At 36.8% G+C, this 16560-nt stretch overlaps 1 protein-coding gene across 4 annotated transcripts in view; it reads right to left on the bottom strand.

Annotated features, from left to right (window-relative positions):
- Positions 1–16560, bottom strand: part of LOC150106466 (G protein-coupled receptor kinase 2-like) — a 550841-nt gene that overhangs the window by 268020 nt on the left and 266261 nt on the right. For all 4 annotated transcript variants that reach the window (XM_090392458.1, XM_090392461.1, XM_090392459.1 and 1 more), the window contains one exon: positions 16176–16268. In XM_090392458.1, coding sequence (XP_090248584.1) covers positions 16176–16268 — 93 coding nt within the window. The remainder of the gene's footprint in view (positions 1–16175; positions 16269–16560) is intronic.

The following is a 16560-nucleotide window of genomic DNA, read 5'->3' as shown; positions in this document are numbered from 1 at the left end:
CCTGTAACAGTTTTCTTTCCTGCTATATCAGTTCCAAGCTATCTTCAACTTCAACACCATAATTCCTTTCTCATCAACTACACATGCTGGACTCCTAACCTGTGGCTATTGCCAGCAAAGAATTACCTACCATGTCAACCACACTTTCCTGTACCATCACTGACTCAGCAAAACAGAGCCCCTACCACTTTGCACGTGAAAGGAAGAGCAATATTCACAGAAGCTATAAGCACGAAAGATAGGTCGGTCAATTCTAAATCTTATGCCAATGTAGTATCTATAATGGAACTATCCTATCATCCCCCAAAAACACCGATCTTGCAAATAAATGCTACATCAACCAACAGTAGACTAATTAATGCAAAAATACCTATATCTGCTACCAACACCATTTCCTGAGAAAATGGAATTGTGATTTTTGCCACCAAAGAAAACACTCCACTATCAGAGTATCTGACAGCAATTGTACCTGCAAAATATCACTGATACTTCCTACATAGCTGGGTACTAATGCGCAGGTGTATTTCAGCTACATCTCATGCAAAAAAAGGTACTACCAAAAGGCACTGACATCAATATCACCTCGAAGAAACCCCAATAGCAATGGCCCTCAACAAAAGTAATAATATCATACGTTCTCCATTAATTCCTTATCAGATCCATGTTATCTAGATACAGTTCTGTGAGAGGAAAAATACACCCATTGCCAGCAGCCAAGAAAAAGCCTAAAGCTGCCAATGTCAAAAGCTTTCAGATATTGCACTTTCCAAACAATGATGTACTACACAACCTGTCAAAGTTAATTAACACTGACCTGAATGAAATCACCTACACGTTAGACTTATCTGTCTCATCACCTTTCTTTTAACGTTACACAGTGATCAGCATTCATTTTCGAAATTATGGATTTTACAACTGTGTTATAACTAACTCTTTTTATTATCCTGATGTTTCGATCTTCATATCAAGATCATCATCTGGAGCATACATAAATATACAAGACAACCTGAGTTACATTACAAACCGTAAGCTAGAGAAACAATGATTTGATCACATGTTATTCTACTGGCATGACCTCGAGTGAAAAAAAAAAAAAAAATTATTTATAAATTACATCGAGCTAGATTTAATTTAAGATAACATGAATAGACATTTTTTTTTATTCCTTTTAGATAGTTTTCTTTCAGTAACAGCGATATCCTATTTTTAGTATTACAATTATTATTTTTGATTTAGGATCCTGGATTTCCTACAGTCCTGTTTATAGTTGTTCTTAGAGAGGAAGGTTCTGTGGGTCGAATATATGCCTTCCATATGTATGGGATTTTTTGATCTTCATTATAGTTCAGATTGGGGTGGTTGATAATGATCTCACAGGCTTCCTTAAATTTGTCTTCATACCATGTTTTGCTGTGATGTAGACAACTAGTACTTTTCTGTCAATTCTATGTAAGGTGTTCAGGGCATGACCAGAAAGGCCAGCTTCACCATAATTGTTATTATTATTATTACGAGCAACTCCAGGGAGTCCTTAGACTCATCGAGGAGGCCCGAAATCATGTTCATCACAACTATTTGACATTCACACAGTATCTATCATACCTCGCCTTAAACTCATTCACTGTCACAGCACCCACCACAGACTCTGGCAGCCCATTCCACTCATTCACTACTCTAAAAGTAAAGAACCCAGCTCTAACACCCTTACTAACCACGCTCTTGCCCAGATTCCATGGATGTCCCCTAGCCCTCCCACAACCAGCCCTGTTCTCAAAAATATCTTCTGAATTAATTTTATAGAAACCCTTCAGTAATTTGAATGTCTCAATCATATCTCCCCTTCTCCGCCTATCAACCAATTTCTGCAACCCACAAATCCTCAACCTGTTCTCATAAGGTTCATTCCACAGACCTGTTATCATCTTCGTCACTCACCTCGGGATTCTCTCAACCTCTTCCCCATCAAGAAGAAACCTAGGTGACCAAATCTGGGCACAGTAGTCGAGATGGGGGTCTTATCAAGGCTCGATACAGAGGAACAACAACTTGTTTGTCTCTGCATGTTAAAGTATTTTTCAGAAGCCAAGTGATTTGGTGAGCTGTTTTAGTCCCTTTTGCAATGTGCCCCCTAAACTTCAACTCCTTATCCACCAACACTCCTAAATCTCTTGCCTCATCAATTTCCTGGAGTACAGTTCCACCAATGTAGTAAACTGCTGTTAATCTTTTCACCCCAAAATGTATAACCTTACATTTTGCCACATTAAATTGACATCCATTCTCCTTAGCCCAGACCTCCAATCTATCCAAATCATCCTGCAAAATTTTGACATCATCTGCATTAACTATTGCCCTACCCAACTTTCCATCATCTGCGAACAAATGAACTGTTCCTCTCAGATCCTTTCGTATATCATTAATGAACAAATTAAACAGTAGTGGTCCAAGAACAGATCCTTGTTGCACACCACTAATCACAGGCCATCTTTTGGAATCTACTCCTGAATAAACCACTCTCTGATATCTCTCCATCAACCACCCTCCTATCCATCTCACCAACCCTATATCCATCTCCATATGCTGCATTTTACTGATAAGAATTCCATGTGGTATCCTGTCAAAGGCCTTAGCAAGGTCCAGTAGAATCACTGTAAACCAATTACCCTTATCCAGTTCAGCCATCACTGTGTTATAATACATGAGCAAGTTACTGAGGCATGACCTACCCTTCACAAAACCATGCTGTCCCGATACAGTATCCCATTTTCATCTATCCAATCTTGTATTTTCCTCTAGACTATTTTCTCCAAGACCTTGATAACGATTCCTGTTATGCTGACTGGCAGTAATTTTCAAAAGCAGCCTTGAAACCACCTTTATGCAGCGGAACTATTTTCCCCTCTTTCCACCCTCTTGGGACTCACCTAGACCCGAGGCTCAAATTAAACAAAATAGTCAAGGGCACTGACAATTCTTTAGCCGCTTCACGTACGACATGAGCTGGTATACCATCCAATCCCACAGATGTATTGACATTGAGGTTTTGTAATAGACTATTTACCTCTACTTCATTCATCACAATTCCAGTATAAGCTGTTGGTTCTTCCATTCCTGCAATGTCACCACCTGGATGATATACTCTTGCAAAGTGCTCGCTCAGTAATTCCACTATATCGACGACTAATTCGGTTACCTTCTTACCCTCAGCATTTTTTAAAATCATTCTGCCATGAACATTTTTCCTTTTACTTGCAACATATTGAAAAAACTGTTTGAGATTCTCTTTATCCTGCATGGCCAATTTTCTTCCATAATCTGCTTTTGCTTTTCTTACCACCCTTGTTACCTTTCTGGCCTGAGCTTTATACTGTTCCTGCACCTGCTGGTCACCTTCCTCCTTAAATTCCCTCCACAATTGTTTCTTTTTTTTGCAGTTCAAGCTTAATAGTGTATTATCAAGTTATTCGGACTCTTGGTATACAGTCAATCATTGCCTCCTGCAAACACTTCTTAACCACCTCCCATGCACTATCCAGCCCTTGCAGTTTTACATGCCATGGCACTGAGCCAAGCACACTCCTAAGCTTGTAATACTTAACAGCCCGGTAATTCCACATGCCTTATATTTAATGTGTCGTTTATGTTCTTTTTGTCTGATAGGAATCGTGCGTCCTGTTTCTCCTATATATGGTATGTTACAGGAGCAATGAATGCAGTATACTCCAGGGTGGGCCAGTGGGTCTTTGGATGAGTTGAGTAAGTTTTTTAATTTTGCAGGGAGTTTAAAGGTGGCTTTGAGGTTATATTTTTGTAGTACTCTGTTTATTTTGTCTGATATCCCTTTAATATAGGGAATGGTTATAGTTTTTTTGTAGTCTGGTTTGTCTTTGTTTTTTATTGAGGTCTTGTAGAGAATTTTGGCTGTACCCATTTTTTTGGAAAGTATTGCTGATTACTTTAAATTCGCCTTTTGCCTGTTCACTGGAGGAGCAAATTTTCAGAGCCCTGTTTTTTAGTGTATTGATGACACCTAGTTTTTGTGTTGGGTGGTGGTAGGAGTTTATGTGTATATATTGGCCAGTATGTGTCGGTTTTCGGTAAACCATGAAGGAAAGATTGCCAGAAGGAAGACGTGTGACAATCCTTCTGGCAATCTTTCCTTCATGGTTTACCAAAAACCGACACATACTGGCCAATATATACACATAAACTCCTACCACCACCCAACACAAAAACTAGGTGTCATCAATACACTAAAAAACAGGGCTCTGAAAATCTGCTCCAGTGAACAGGCACTGAAAGACGAATTTAAAGTAATCAGCAATACTTTCCAAAAATATGGGTACAGCCAAAACACTATTAACAAAATTCTCTACAAGACCTCAATAAAAAACAAAGACAAACCAGACTACAAAAAAACTATAACCATTCCCTATATTAAAGGGACATCAGACAAAATAAACAGAGTAGTACAAAAATACAACCTCAAAGCCACCTTTAAATCCCCTGCAAAATTAAAAAGCTTACTCAACTCATCCAAAGACCTACGCCCCCACTGGCCCAACCTGGAGTATACCGTATTCATTGCACCTGCAACATACCATATATAGGAGAAACAGGATGCACGATTCCTATCAGACAAAAAGAACATAAACGACACATTAAATATAATAATTATGGTGAAGCTGGCCTTTCTGGTCATGCCCTGAACACCTTACATAGAATTGACTAGAAAAGCACTAGTTGTCTACATCACACCAAAACATGGTATGAACGCAAATTTAAGGAAGCCTGTGAGATCATTATCAACCACCCCAATCTGAACAATAATGAAGGTCAAAAAATCCCATACATATGGAAGGCATATATTCGACCCACAGAACCTTCCTCTCTAAGAACAACTATAAACAGGACTGTAGGAAATCCAGGATCCTAAATCAAAAATAATAATTGTAATACTAAAAATAGGATATCGCTGTTACTGAAAGAAAACTATCTAAAAGGAATAAAAAAAAATGTCTATTCATGTTATCTTAAATTAAATCTAGCTCGATAATTTATAAATATTTTTTTTTTTTTTTTTTTTTTCACTCGAGGTCATGCCAGTAGAATAACATGTGATCAAATCATTGTTTCTCTAGTTTACGGTTTGTAATGTAACTCAGGTTGTCTTGTATATTTATGTATGCTCCAGATGATGATCTTGATATGAAGATCGAAACATCAGGATAATAAAAAGAGTTAGTTATAACACAGTTGTAAAATCCATAATTTCAAAAATGAAATCTGCCTCATCACAGTGCTCCTTATGATGAAGGTGCCATTGGGAAACACTGCCTCTATATTTCCAATGATTCATCAACAGATATCATAGCCCAGAATAACAGAACAGTGGAATAGAACAACATTGTATATGAAGAAAATCAAAGCATGGGAAAAAATAAACTGAAAGTCCTCTCCCCATCATTTCCAGAGCCAAGAAAATCCTGAACTGTACAAGACAAGGTTTACATCATTCTTGAATGCCAGCCAAACAATGAGATCCAAAAGTCTAATACCAAAGTTTCACAGCACACAATGCTCAATAGCATGCAAACAGTGACCCGTCCAACAGAGATGACCAAGATGAACAAATTATAAGCAACCCTTAGACCCAACAACTAGAATTACCAACCCAACCTTCTACTAATTCAGAATCTCATTCAATTCTGATCATAACTAACTTTTCCAATACCTTAACCACAACTCCTGAGATATTAATTAGTCTATAATTGATACAGACTTTGATTTTAAGGACTCTTTTGAGTAATGGAACTGTTTTTTCCTCTTTCCACTCCTTTGGCACTCTATCAGCACTGAGACTTTCTTAGTTTTTCAACTACTTTTCTTTATCTACTTTTACACACAGATTAGCTTTCTTATATTTTTTCTATGGTTTAGAATTCAATACGTCAGAGAATGACTAACTTCATCTTAAGGCATCTTAAATATCACTATATTATCATGCTTCGTAGGAAGTGAATACTATATTATATTAAAAAGAAAGCTCCTTTTCAGATTGTTTTTAATTTTTAGTGTAGTCTTATCTTTGTGAATTATTACCCAACTCAGCAGAAAAAAAACTTCATACACCTAACTTAAATGAAGAGCATACTTGATTCATGGCAGTTATACATCATTTTGTATATGAAACTTCTATAATCATGATAGGGAAGAGCATCTCCATGAGTCTAGCTTTCAACTAATGATTTCTCAATAAAACAGAGGGGTTAAATTAATAAAAAAAATAATTACTATAAGATCATTTTGCCCTCTTTCTGATCCTCTGGCACTGCACCAGCACCAAGACTTTCTTACTATAGTGTAATGCACAGGCTATTATACTCATATTGTTGCATATGTAATATAAATTATAAGAATATAAACAATTAAAGAAAATAAAAATGATGTGAGAAAGTGCAGAAGGAGAAAGATTTGAGATTTGAGTGTAATTTGCTGCTTGCCATGGTAACAGGCTGTGGGTTTTAATCCTGATATGGCATTGGTGGCAGATGCTTTTCATTGCCCAGTTTGAGATCACCATCTTGCTTACAAGAGGATTAAAGTGACTTGATAAAGTACTGTATTGTCTCTCTTGAGATTGGTTTTAATGTCATCTAATCCTTAATACACCTACAGTAATAAATATGCTACAGGTGTCCAACCCATCCCTCCAGACATGAGCTAGTTGGTGTTGATGAGTGGGATTTTGCTTTTCTCTCCTGATCCTCCATTTTTATCCTTTCAAACAACCTCAAAACCTCATGTGAGTAGTGTTACATGAAAAGCAGAAAGTAAGAATTATTATTATTATTATTATTATTATTATTATTGTTATTGTTCCGGGAAACTCCAAGGAGTCGACAGACTCATCGAGGGAGGCCCTAACATCATGTCAAGAACAACTATTCAACATTCACACAGTATCTATCATACCTTGCCTTGAACTCATTCACGGTCGTAGCACCCACAACAGACTCTGGAAGCTTATTCCACTCATTCACCACTCTCCAAGTAAAAAACCTAGCTCTAACACCCTTGTCAACCACGCTCTTGCCCAGCTTCCATGCATGGCCCCTAGTCCTCCCACCACCAGTCATATTTTCAAAAATATCTTCTGGATCAATCTTATAAAAACCCTTCAGTAATTTGAATGTCTCAATCATATCACCCCTCCTTCACCTATTGTCCAATTTATGCAACCCACAAATCCTCAACCTATTCTCATAAGGTTCATTCCACAGACCTGCTATCATCTTGGTCACTCGTCTCTGAACCCTCTCCCCATCACGAAGAAACCCTGGTGCCCATAACTGGGCACAGAAGTCCAGATGGGGTCTTATCAAGGCTCGATACAGAGGAACAACAACTTGTTTGTCTCTGCATGTTAAAGTATTTTTCAGAAGCCAAGTGATTTGGTGAGCTGTTTTAGTCCCTTTTGCAATGTGCCCCCTAAACTTCAACTCCCTATCCACCAACACTCCCAAATCCCTGGCCTCATCAATCAAATATTAGATAATATGCGGATGTCGCTTGCCAACTTAAATGGACTTATGCCTTACACCTGAAGATAACAATAATTTGATGATAATAGTAATAATCAAAAATAAAAATACAACACACAATATTTATTGCTCAGCTTCACTAGTAGAGAAATGACTTCAGAGTGGGGTATGCCTTAATATATCAAGCAGCTGACTATACACAATTTAACAAACTGATCTTGTTAATCTTGTTAGTCATTATCATATGTTTATCAAACATTCTGAAATGTTTGATAAACATATGATTGTTTGAATGTTTGAAGATAAAACCTAAATATAAATTAATTATAAACTAGTGTAAAATGCTGCCACTGATAGCATGTGTCGCTTGCTGTTAAAAATAAATAAATAAATAAGTATTAGTAGTAAGGAAAGATTGTGTTTATTATGTTGCCAATACTGGTTTTTAAGTTTGTGATACAGGCAGTCCCCAGGTTATGGATGTGATATGTTCCTGAGAATGTCTTTAGGTCGGATTTGTATGTAACTCGGATCTATGATGAACAGCACATATATGGTAATAATAATAATAATAATAATAACAATACTATAATGGCTCATATGGGGCAATAATAATACAGTGTAATAATAATAATACCCCTATATTCTAATAATAAGTTACAGAAACTATTGTGCTCTTTCTTTTAATTCAAACAAACAGAACATAAAAACAAACTCATACATGCAGGTTTGTTTGCATGTGTGGAAGAAACTAGTTCCTGAATTATTAATTTAATCCAGTGGTTCCCAAACTTTTTCTGTTCACAACTCCCTTAGTATATCAGGATTTTTCCATGTCATCCAAAGTCAGAACATAGGCCTACCTAATAGTTGCAGTGCACAGTTGGTGCAGTTATTTCAGTGAAAATATTGGAATATTTCATGGCATACAGTTTGGGAACAACTGATTTTATTATTAATTATCCTTATGGGGAGCCTTGAGAGCCTGTTCATAAGTATGGAACGCCATAAGTCAGGTCGTCCATAACCTGGGGACCGCCTCTATTCAAATCGATGATTTTTGTGTACATTTGTGTGATATTTTCTTAAGATTTTATTGTCTCGGTATTGTCAGAATCGTATCCAACATGGTGGCTGCCAGTTTAAGCAATTCACTAAGTCCCCTACCATTTAAAGACTACATTATTCACAGCATAGTTGATGATTTTGTTGCTTGTATGCATGCATCCTGTTGTTTAAAAATGTGGTTGTTGTGGAATGGGAATGTGTATGTGTGCATGAAATGTAGGCTGCAGAAGGCACTGGAAGACATAAGTATCTTGATCTTGGGATTTAGCAGTAGTGGATATAGTGGTTTGGAAATGAGTGAAATTCAGTTTGTGGATACTACTAGCATGTGGGAGGGTGGGGAGAATATTAAAAGCATATGCATAGATTTAACCTTGAGTAGTGTAGCAGATGGAGAGAGTTTGTCTGATAGTCATGATTGTGTGTGTGTGTGTGTGTGTGTGAGCGCGCGTGCGTGCGTGCGTGCGTGAATGTAAATTAAAAGCAGAATGTGTGGAGTTTATTTTCAGAGAGAAATGCTGAGAACAGAGAATGAAGGAAGAAAGACCGAGTTGTGGAAGGTGAATGAAGATATTAGAGGATGGAGAAGTGGGTTGGTGCAAGGAGAATGAGAGTAGGTGTAACAGAACAGCATCATAGAGAGAGAGAAAAAAAATTAAAGAGTTGAGAGAGTGGGAGAGAGAGAGATTGGAAGTGTAAGAGTCAGGGATGCCAGTGAGAGAACGATGAATGAGTCTGTTTGGAGCATCATGTATGAAGATACAATGATACAGAGTGTGCAGATTGGAGTGCCAGAGGAGTGCTTGCCTGGTGGAAGGATAGAGAGTGTAGCACTACCATTGAAAATGTGGATGAGATGATAATAATGGTTGGGATGATTGCCCTGAGAGGCAGTGTGAATTATATGGCACTATCCCTAACATCAGGTTAATGTTAGAGATAGAGCAGCAGAAATGTGTCCAAAGAAAGGAAGGATAGTGAGCATGTTGCTCCAGTATGATAATGTGGAGTGGAGGAGAAGAGGATAATAACAAATGAGATGATAGTGAGAATGTGTAGGAAAAGCGGTCCAGAATATGTGGATGCAGGAAGTACATTTGAGGATAGAAGAGAATTATATGCAAGAGATCGATTGTATTGAATACAGCGGGGAACAGACATTTGGAGAAACTGTTGTTTTCTGGGCAAGTAAGTGCATCAGGGGAGGGAAACTAGAATTGCACAGGTGAAATGCAGCAGGGATGGCCTAATGTGGGGATAGTGGCTTGAGAAATTATTATTATTATTATTATTTCATGACCCCTCCAGGGAGTCCAAAGACTCATCGATGGAGGGCACCTACTCTACAGCTCTCTGTCTCCACCAACTCAAACCACAACTACACCAGTGCTATCTACCGTCCACCACCACCACCACTAGTATTTTCTTCATGGATAATCACAAACATCCATACCCACGGCGGGATTCGAACCCACAGCCTTTTGGCTGGAGAGTGGATACTAACCACTTGGCCAACCAGGTCAGCAAGGGTATACACTATATTACAGAGTGAGGTGAAATATGAGGGGAGTAATAATGGGTATAAAAAGACTGGCAATGCACTGGTCTTTCTGTATACAAATTGTTATTTTTTATTGTTATTGCATAACACCTCCAGGGAGTCCAAAGACTCATCGAGGGAGAACACCTGCTCTACAACTCTCCGTCTCCACTAACTGCAACTACCTTCATCAGCTACACCAGCAGCACCTAACGCTGATCACCACCACCACCACCACTATTTTCACAGACAATCACAAATATCCATGCCCACAGCAGGATTTGAACCAGCAGCCTTTTGGCTGGAGAGCGGATACGCCAACCACTCGGCCAACCAGGCTGGCATTAACACCCATCTGTCCTGACACAGTATGTGGTAGCCTACCAAAGGCCTCTGCAAGATTTAATAATACTATTATATATGCATCTTCCGGATCTAATACATCTGTTATAGTAAAAAGTGGTAAATGCATTTGAAATATAACCTCTTAAGAAATCTATGATGAACATCACAGAAGGTCATGTTATTAACCCAGTTCTGGATCCTGGCCCTTTCCCACATCTCTAAACAATTTAACTGCAATTTTTTTGGCCTATAGTTTGAAGCTTCAGTCTTATCATCCCTTTGAAATGGAAAATTTTGCCTTCCTTTCACTCCTTTGGGACTTGCCTTGTTAAAAGACTCTTGTTAAACAAGTATGTCAAAGATGCCTTTAACTTTCTTGTAGCATTCTCTTAACATGTGTAATGATTAGGGTGGAGAATCACAGTGGAAATAACACTAATGGCTTTAATAGTATATGGTGTTAAATAAATGTTTATACGAGATATTTAGTGGGATGTTGCTACAGACCAGGAAATATAATTGGTGATGAGCAGAAAATATTTAGGCAAATTAGTTTGGCAAGTGAGTGATTATTATGGGGGGACTTCAACTATAGCTATATAAACTGGGTAAAGAAGATAGCATGCAGTAATAAGGGAACTGAACTTTTGGATTTCTTGAGGGAACACAAGGATGAAGAGTTTCGGATTTGGTCATAGCATCAGAGGATCTGATTGTGACTGAGATGTCACACTTGCTCCCCATTGGTAAGAAATTGTGACATCTCAGTCACAATCCTGTATTAACTATAATCATCTACCCCAGGGGTTCTCAACCTTTTCCAGTGGCGTACCACCATATTTAATTCAAGATATTAGATGTACCAGTAAGGCAAATCTGTTTTCGTACCACCCGGCAGTGGCTCATGTGCCACCAATGGTACGCGTACCATAGGTTGAGAATCCCTGATCTACCCAATTCTGTATACGAGCTCCTCTTTTTATAAGAGCTCGTATACAGAATTGGGTAGATGAGGGCAATATTTTTTAATGCAGGCCAGCATGGAATTTGTTAAAGAATGCTTTTTTTTTAGTAATCTGGTTAGTTACCTTTTACAAAAGAGTAACAAGAGCAGTTGATGAGGGTAAGGCATACACTGTCATTTTTTCGAATTTTTCCAAGGCATTTTACAGGGTGACACATGGCAAGTTGATTTTTAAGTTGAACCCTATATGACCACTAACCTGATGTGTTGCAACATGCTAGTGGATTGGAATGATGACTGGCTATCTGATAAATATCAGAGAGCTGTAAATGGGGAAGCAGGAAATAGAAAGGTCACAAATGGAGTTCCACAGGATTCAGTATTGGGATGGACTATTGCTGTTCAATCTTTATGTTAATAATATTATAAGAATACAGGGAGATGTTCAGTTGTTTGGAGATGATATGAAGCTTGGGAGGGTTATTAGTAATAGTGCTGATGTTTTGGCTCTTCAAGAGGATTTGAATAAGCTGAAAGGTGGACAGATCAATGGGGATATCAGCTTGATGCAACTAAATGTAAGGTTTTAAAATCTGAGATCCACAGATGGGTACTTCATACTCATTTGCTAGTCTTATACTGAAAGAAATGGAGGAAGCAAAGGATCTCAAGGGTGATTGTGGATAGACTAAAATTGCAAAAGTTGTGAAGACATCTCAGAGAATTGCTGCAATGTTGAAAAGGACACTGATCACAAATGATAAAAGTGTGGTAGTCCCAATGACCACACTATATCTGGAATTCTGTGCTCAGATCTGGTCACTGGGATTTGAAGGGGAAGTAACCTTGGAGAGGATGCAAGATGGGTAACAAAAATGATATCAGGAACTGTATAATGTTGATTATGAGGACAGATTGAGTGCATGCAGAGTGCAGTGTTTGGTGGATAGTAGACAAAGGGAGGGGGAAGATATGATTGAGACATTTAAGCTATTGAAGGGTTATTATCATATTAACACTGAGGAGATTTTTCATTTAGTAGAACAATGAGAAGAAGCAAGAACAAGTGGCCATCCCTGGAAGCTGCAAAAGAGACTGGTGAGTAGAAGGGTAAGAAGTAAGTTTTTTTGCATGGAGAAAGGTAAAAGAATGGAATTCATTGCTTGAGAGCGTAGTGAACATGCAGACAATGGATAAGTTTAAGGAGTGGTATGATAGACTTTGTGTTGACCTCTTACGATGAGTCTTGTGACTCCATGGAGATCAGGATATAATCAGGAGATCAGGAGATAATTTTTATAATTAAATTAATATACATTAAATTAAATTAATTGTATAATAAATAAATAAGTTATATAAGTATACTTTTAAAATGAAATATTTTGAGATTATTAAAGGGAGGGGCATAAAAATTAATATATTTTCAAAGAAGGTGGCAAGTGAAAAAATTTGAATCAGTTGGAGGATGTCAACTATTCATATTATTATCACCAGACCTCAACAAAGTCTTTGATTCGGTGGAGTGTCTCACTGTTTCACTCATAGCTCATCAAACTATGCCTTCAACTCATTCAACTGTTTCTGCACCAACCACATTTTCAATTAAGGCATTCCACCTACCAACCAACACTCTCCATGTAAAAAAACATGCTTCTCCCTCTCCTGTTCAGTCAGTTCTCTATGAAGAATACCCTTCATATTAATCTGGTAATAACCCCTTAATAACTTATACATCTCAATGATATGTCATCACTTTCTCCTCTTATCCATGAAACTTTGCAATTTACATTTATTATTATTATTTTGATAACCTCCATGAAGTCAACAGACTCATCATGGGAAGTAAACTCAACCAGCAACATGTCTATTGTAATGAGCTTTGAATTTATATTTCCTCAATATTTCTTCAGAACCAGTATTCCAGAAACTATATTAGTCAATCCTATCTGGATCCTTTCCAATATATCCTCATTTCCCCACCTCAAAAAGTAACCAAATCTGCAAACAATCCATATGACCTGATTAAGGCCTTATACAATGGAACCATAACTTACTTCTACATGTCAGTCCTCCACATCACTGCCAAAATTCATTGTGATAAACTCACAACTTCAGATACCATGTTTATTTTTTTGTCAGTTTTATATATTTTAGATATCAGTTTTAATACAATTTGGAAGAAACTATGGACTCAGTATATGGCTCACCCACAATTTGAAATCTGTCAATAATTTAGAAGAAAACTATTGACAAAAAATATGCAACAAAATCTTTGCTCTGATTTATCAAATTTTAATAAACAAATAATTACTTCATTTATCTATATGCTACTTTTATTCTCAATTCTTAATTTCCTGTAATATCTCTCTGTAACTTTTTTCTGAATCGAAAACCCAATTCAGGTTTGCTTGTTATTCTTTTATGAATGAATCTTACTATGAAAACAATTAATATACAATGAGAAATTAAATATAAATGTTTACGAGGGTGGCTGAAAAGTTCTCGGCCACGAACATAGATGGCAACACCATTGGCAAGATTTTTTTTTTCTAAGTTGGTGCATCTGTCATAAGCATCCATGTGAAATTGCAAGTCATTCTATCAAGTAGTTTGTTTTATACAGATGTCTAAAGCAAAAGTGCTGTCTGTATCCCTTGAAATGGATAAAATTGAGTATTGTGCAGTTATAAAATTCTTTTACAAAGAATTTTATAACTGCCAAAAGAAATTCATTCGAAGCTCATAAAAGTTTATAGGCCCTCTTCTCCTTTGTTTTCAACAATTAAGAAATGGGCTGCCAAGTTTAAACGTGGCCATACCAGCCTTGAAGATGATCCACATGAAGGACGTCCAAAAAAGTGTAACAACACCAGAAATCATTAATCAAGTGCACAATATGGTATTGGATGACCAGCAAGTCAGAGTGTATGAAATTGCTGAGACTAGAAGCATTTCAAAAGAACGTGTAGGATATATTTTGCATGAAGAATTGCAAATGAAATTTGCGCAAGATGGGTGCCCCGCTTGCTCACAGCAGATCAAAAACGCACTTGCATGAAAATCTCTGAACAGTGCTTGAAGCGTTTTAACAAGAATAAAACTGATTTTGTGCATCAATTTATTACTCTGGTTGAGACTTGGATTCACCATTACACACTGGAATCCAAACAGCAGTCAAAGCAGAAGTCGGTTGTTCAGCGCCAAAGAAGACAAAGTCAGTTCCATCAGCAGGAAAGCTCATGGCATTAGTGTTTTGGGATGCTAAAGGCATTTTGTTTATTAATTGTCTTGAAAAGGGTAAAACAATAACTGGGGAATATTATTCCGATCTTTTAACCAGACTAGACAAAAAAAAATTCGTAGAAAGGAACCGGTTTGCAGAAGAAAAAAATCATCTTTCATCAGGACAATGCACCTGCCCACAAAAATGTATTGGCAATGAGAAAATTAAGGGATCTGCACTGTGAATTGTTGGAACATCCACCCTATTCTCCAGATTTGGCTCCCTCTGACTTCTATCTCTTTCCAATACAAAACTCTTCCTTGCTGGTCAGCATTTTTCTTCGAATCACGAGGTGATTGCAGCTGTAGTAAGATCTCAAAATGCAGATCTTACTGAGAATACTGAGATGGGTTAATTTTGTAGCTCTTACTGAGACAGGATAATGGTGCTGGAGCATCGCTGAAATAAATGTATTAGTCTTAGGGAGGTTATGTGGAAAAATAAAAATAATTTTGAAATTCAAAAGACATATTTCGGTGATTACACCACATTTGCTATTATTCAGTTATACAATATACTGAAAAAATAGTTCCCGACAAGTTTTGTAAATCGTAGGATTTACATCTTCAGGGGTAAATAGTATAACTTAAAGTTTAAACAAGAGAAATTAATAAATACAAATTATAACCGTCTGGCTATTCATAAACTGCAATAACAGAATGCAGATATAAAACGTTATTGATGTTGAACAATACTGGATGATGTCACGTGTTCTTGTTCTCGTTCATACAGTCCGAGCTCATTTTGAGGTAGATTTTTTATTAGAGCTGACCACACTTGATGGAGAATTAATCCTTGATTTTTATTGCATTGGGTTGGGTTTTTCAGCATATTAGCAGCTTCTTTAAATTTTCTTATGTAGCAGTTGTTTTCTATGTAAGTGGTATGGAAAGCATGATCCGTTTTTTTGTTCTCTTTTGTATTGTACATGTTTTTGGTGTTCAGCATGCATAGCCATGCGTATTTCTCCAGATCTTCCTGTCTGTCCTACGTAGCAAATCCTGCAAGAGCAATGGATTTTGTAGACTCCTGGTTTTTTAAGAGGATGATGAGGTGGTTTTGGTGATGTAGGAATCTTGAGATTTTTTTCCATAGAAAGAAAGGTTACTTTTACATTGTGTTTGTTCATTAATTTGGCTAGCTTATTTGTAACATTTTTGATATAAGGAAGTGAGATTGCGTTTTTATAATCCTGTTTTATTGTCTTGTTAGTTGAAGGCATTTTAAAGATTCTCTTGATGGTTTTTGTTTCATATAATTTTGAAATTATAAATTTTTTTTTTTCATTGTTAGGCCGAGAACTTTTCAGACCACACTTGTATGATGCTTAATGATATTACTTTCAGTAGTACACTTAAAATAATATTATTTTTGAACTGTTTGTGTTACTAGTACTATTAATACTGCTTTTCAAATACATAATATAGATACCTTTCTAACCACTTCCACTGAAGATATCTATGAAAATACATGCTGTTTTCAAATTCTTTAAATGGTTCTCCAGCAAGAAAGTCTTTTACTGCTCTGAAATGTAAATATTATTTATATAAGAATAACCATACAACAATTTAGTATTGTGTGTGTGTGAGCATGTGCACATGTTTTATTGAATGTATTATGCAAAATCCAAATTTTATTTAAGTTTTCCACATATGACTCAATTCCCAGTTGAAAAGATTTTATGCAATCTCAAATCTAAACATAAATATCTCAGATTACAGACAGCTCATTTCTCCTCTTTTTTTTATTTTTATATTTCTTTACTATAAAAAGAGCTATTAAACATAATCATTTACATTTAGTCAACAAAAATAAC

The sequence above is a fragment of the Typopeltis vanoorti genome, chromosome 5 (genome assembly GCF_054136105.1).
Source record: "Typopeltis vanoorti isolate ZY-2024b chromosome 5, IOZ_Tvanoo_1.0, whole genome shotgun sequence".
Classification (NCBI taxonomy): Eukaryota; Metazoa; Arthropoda; class Arachnida; order Uropygi; family Thelyphonidae; genus Typopeltis; species Typopeltis vanoorti.
The sequence above is the reverse complement of the archived record's forward strand: the minus strand, read 5'-3'. Positions and strand labels throughout refer to the sequence as shown.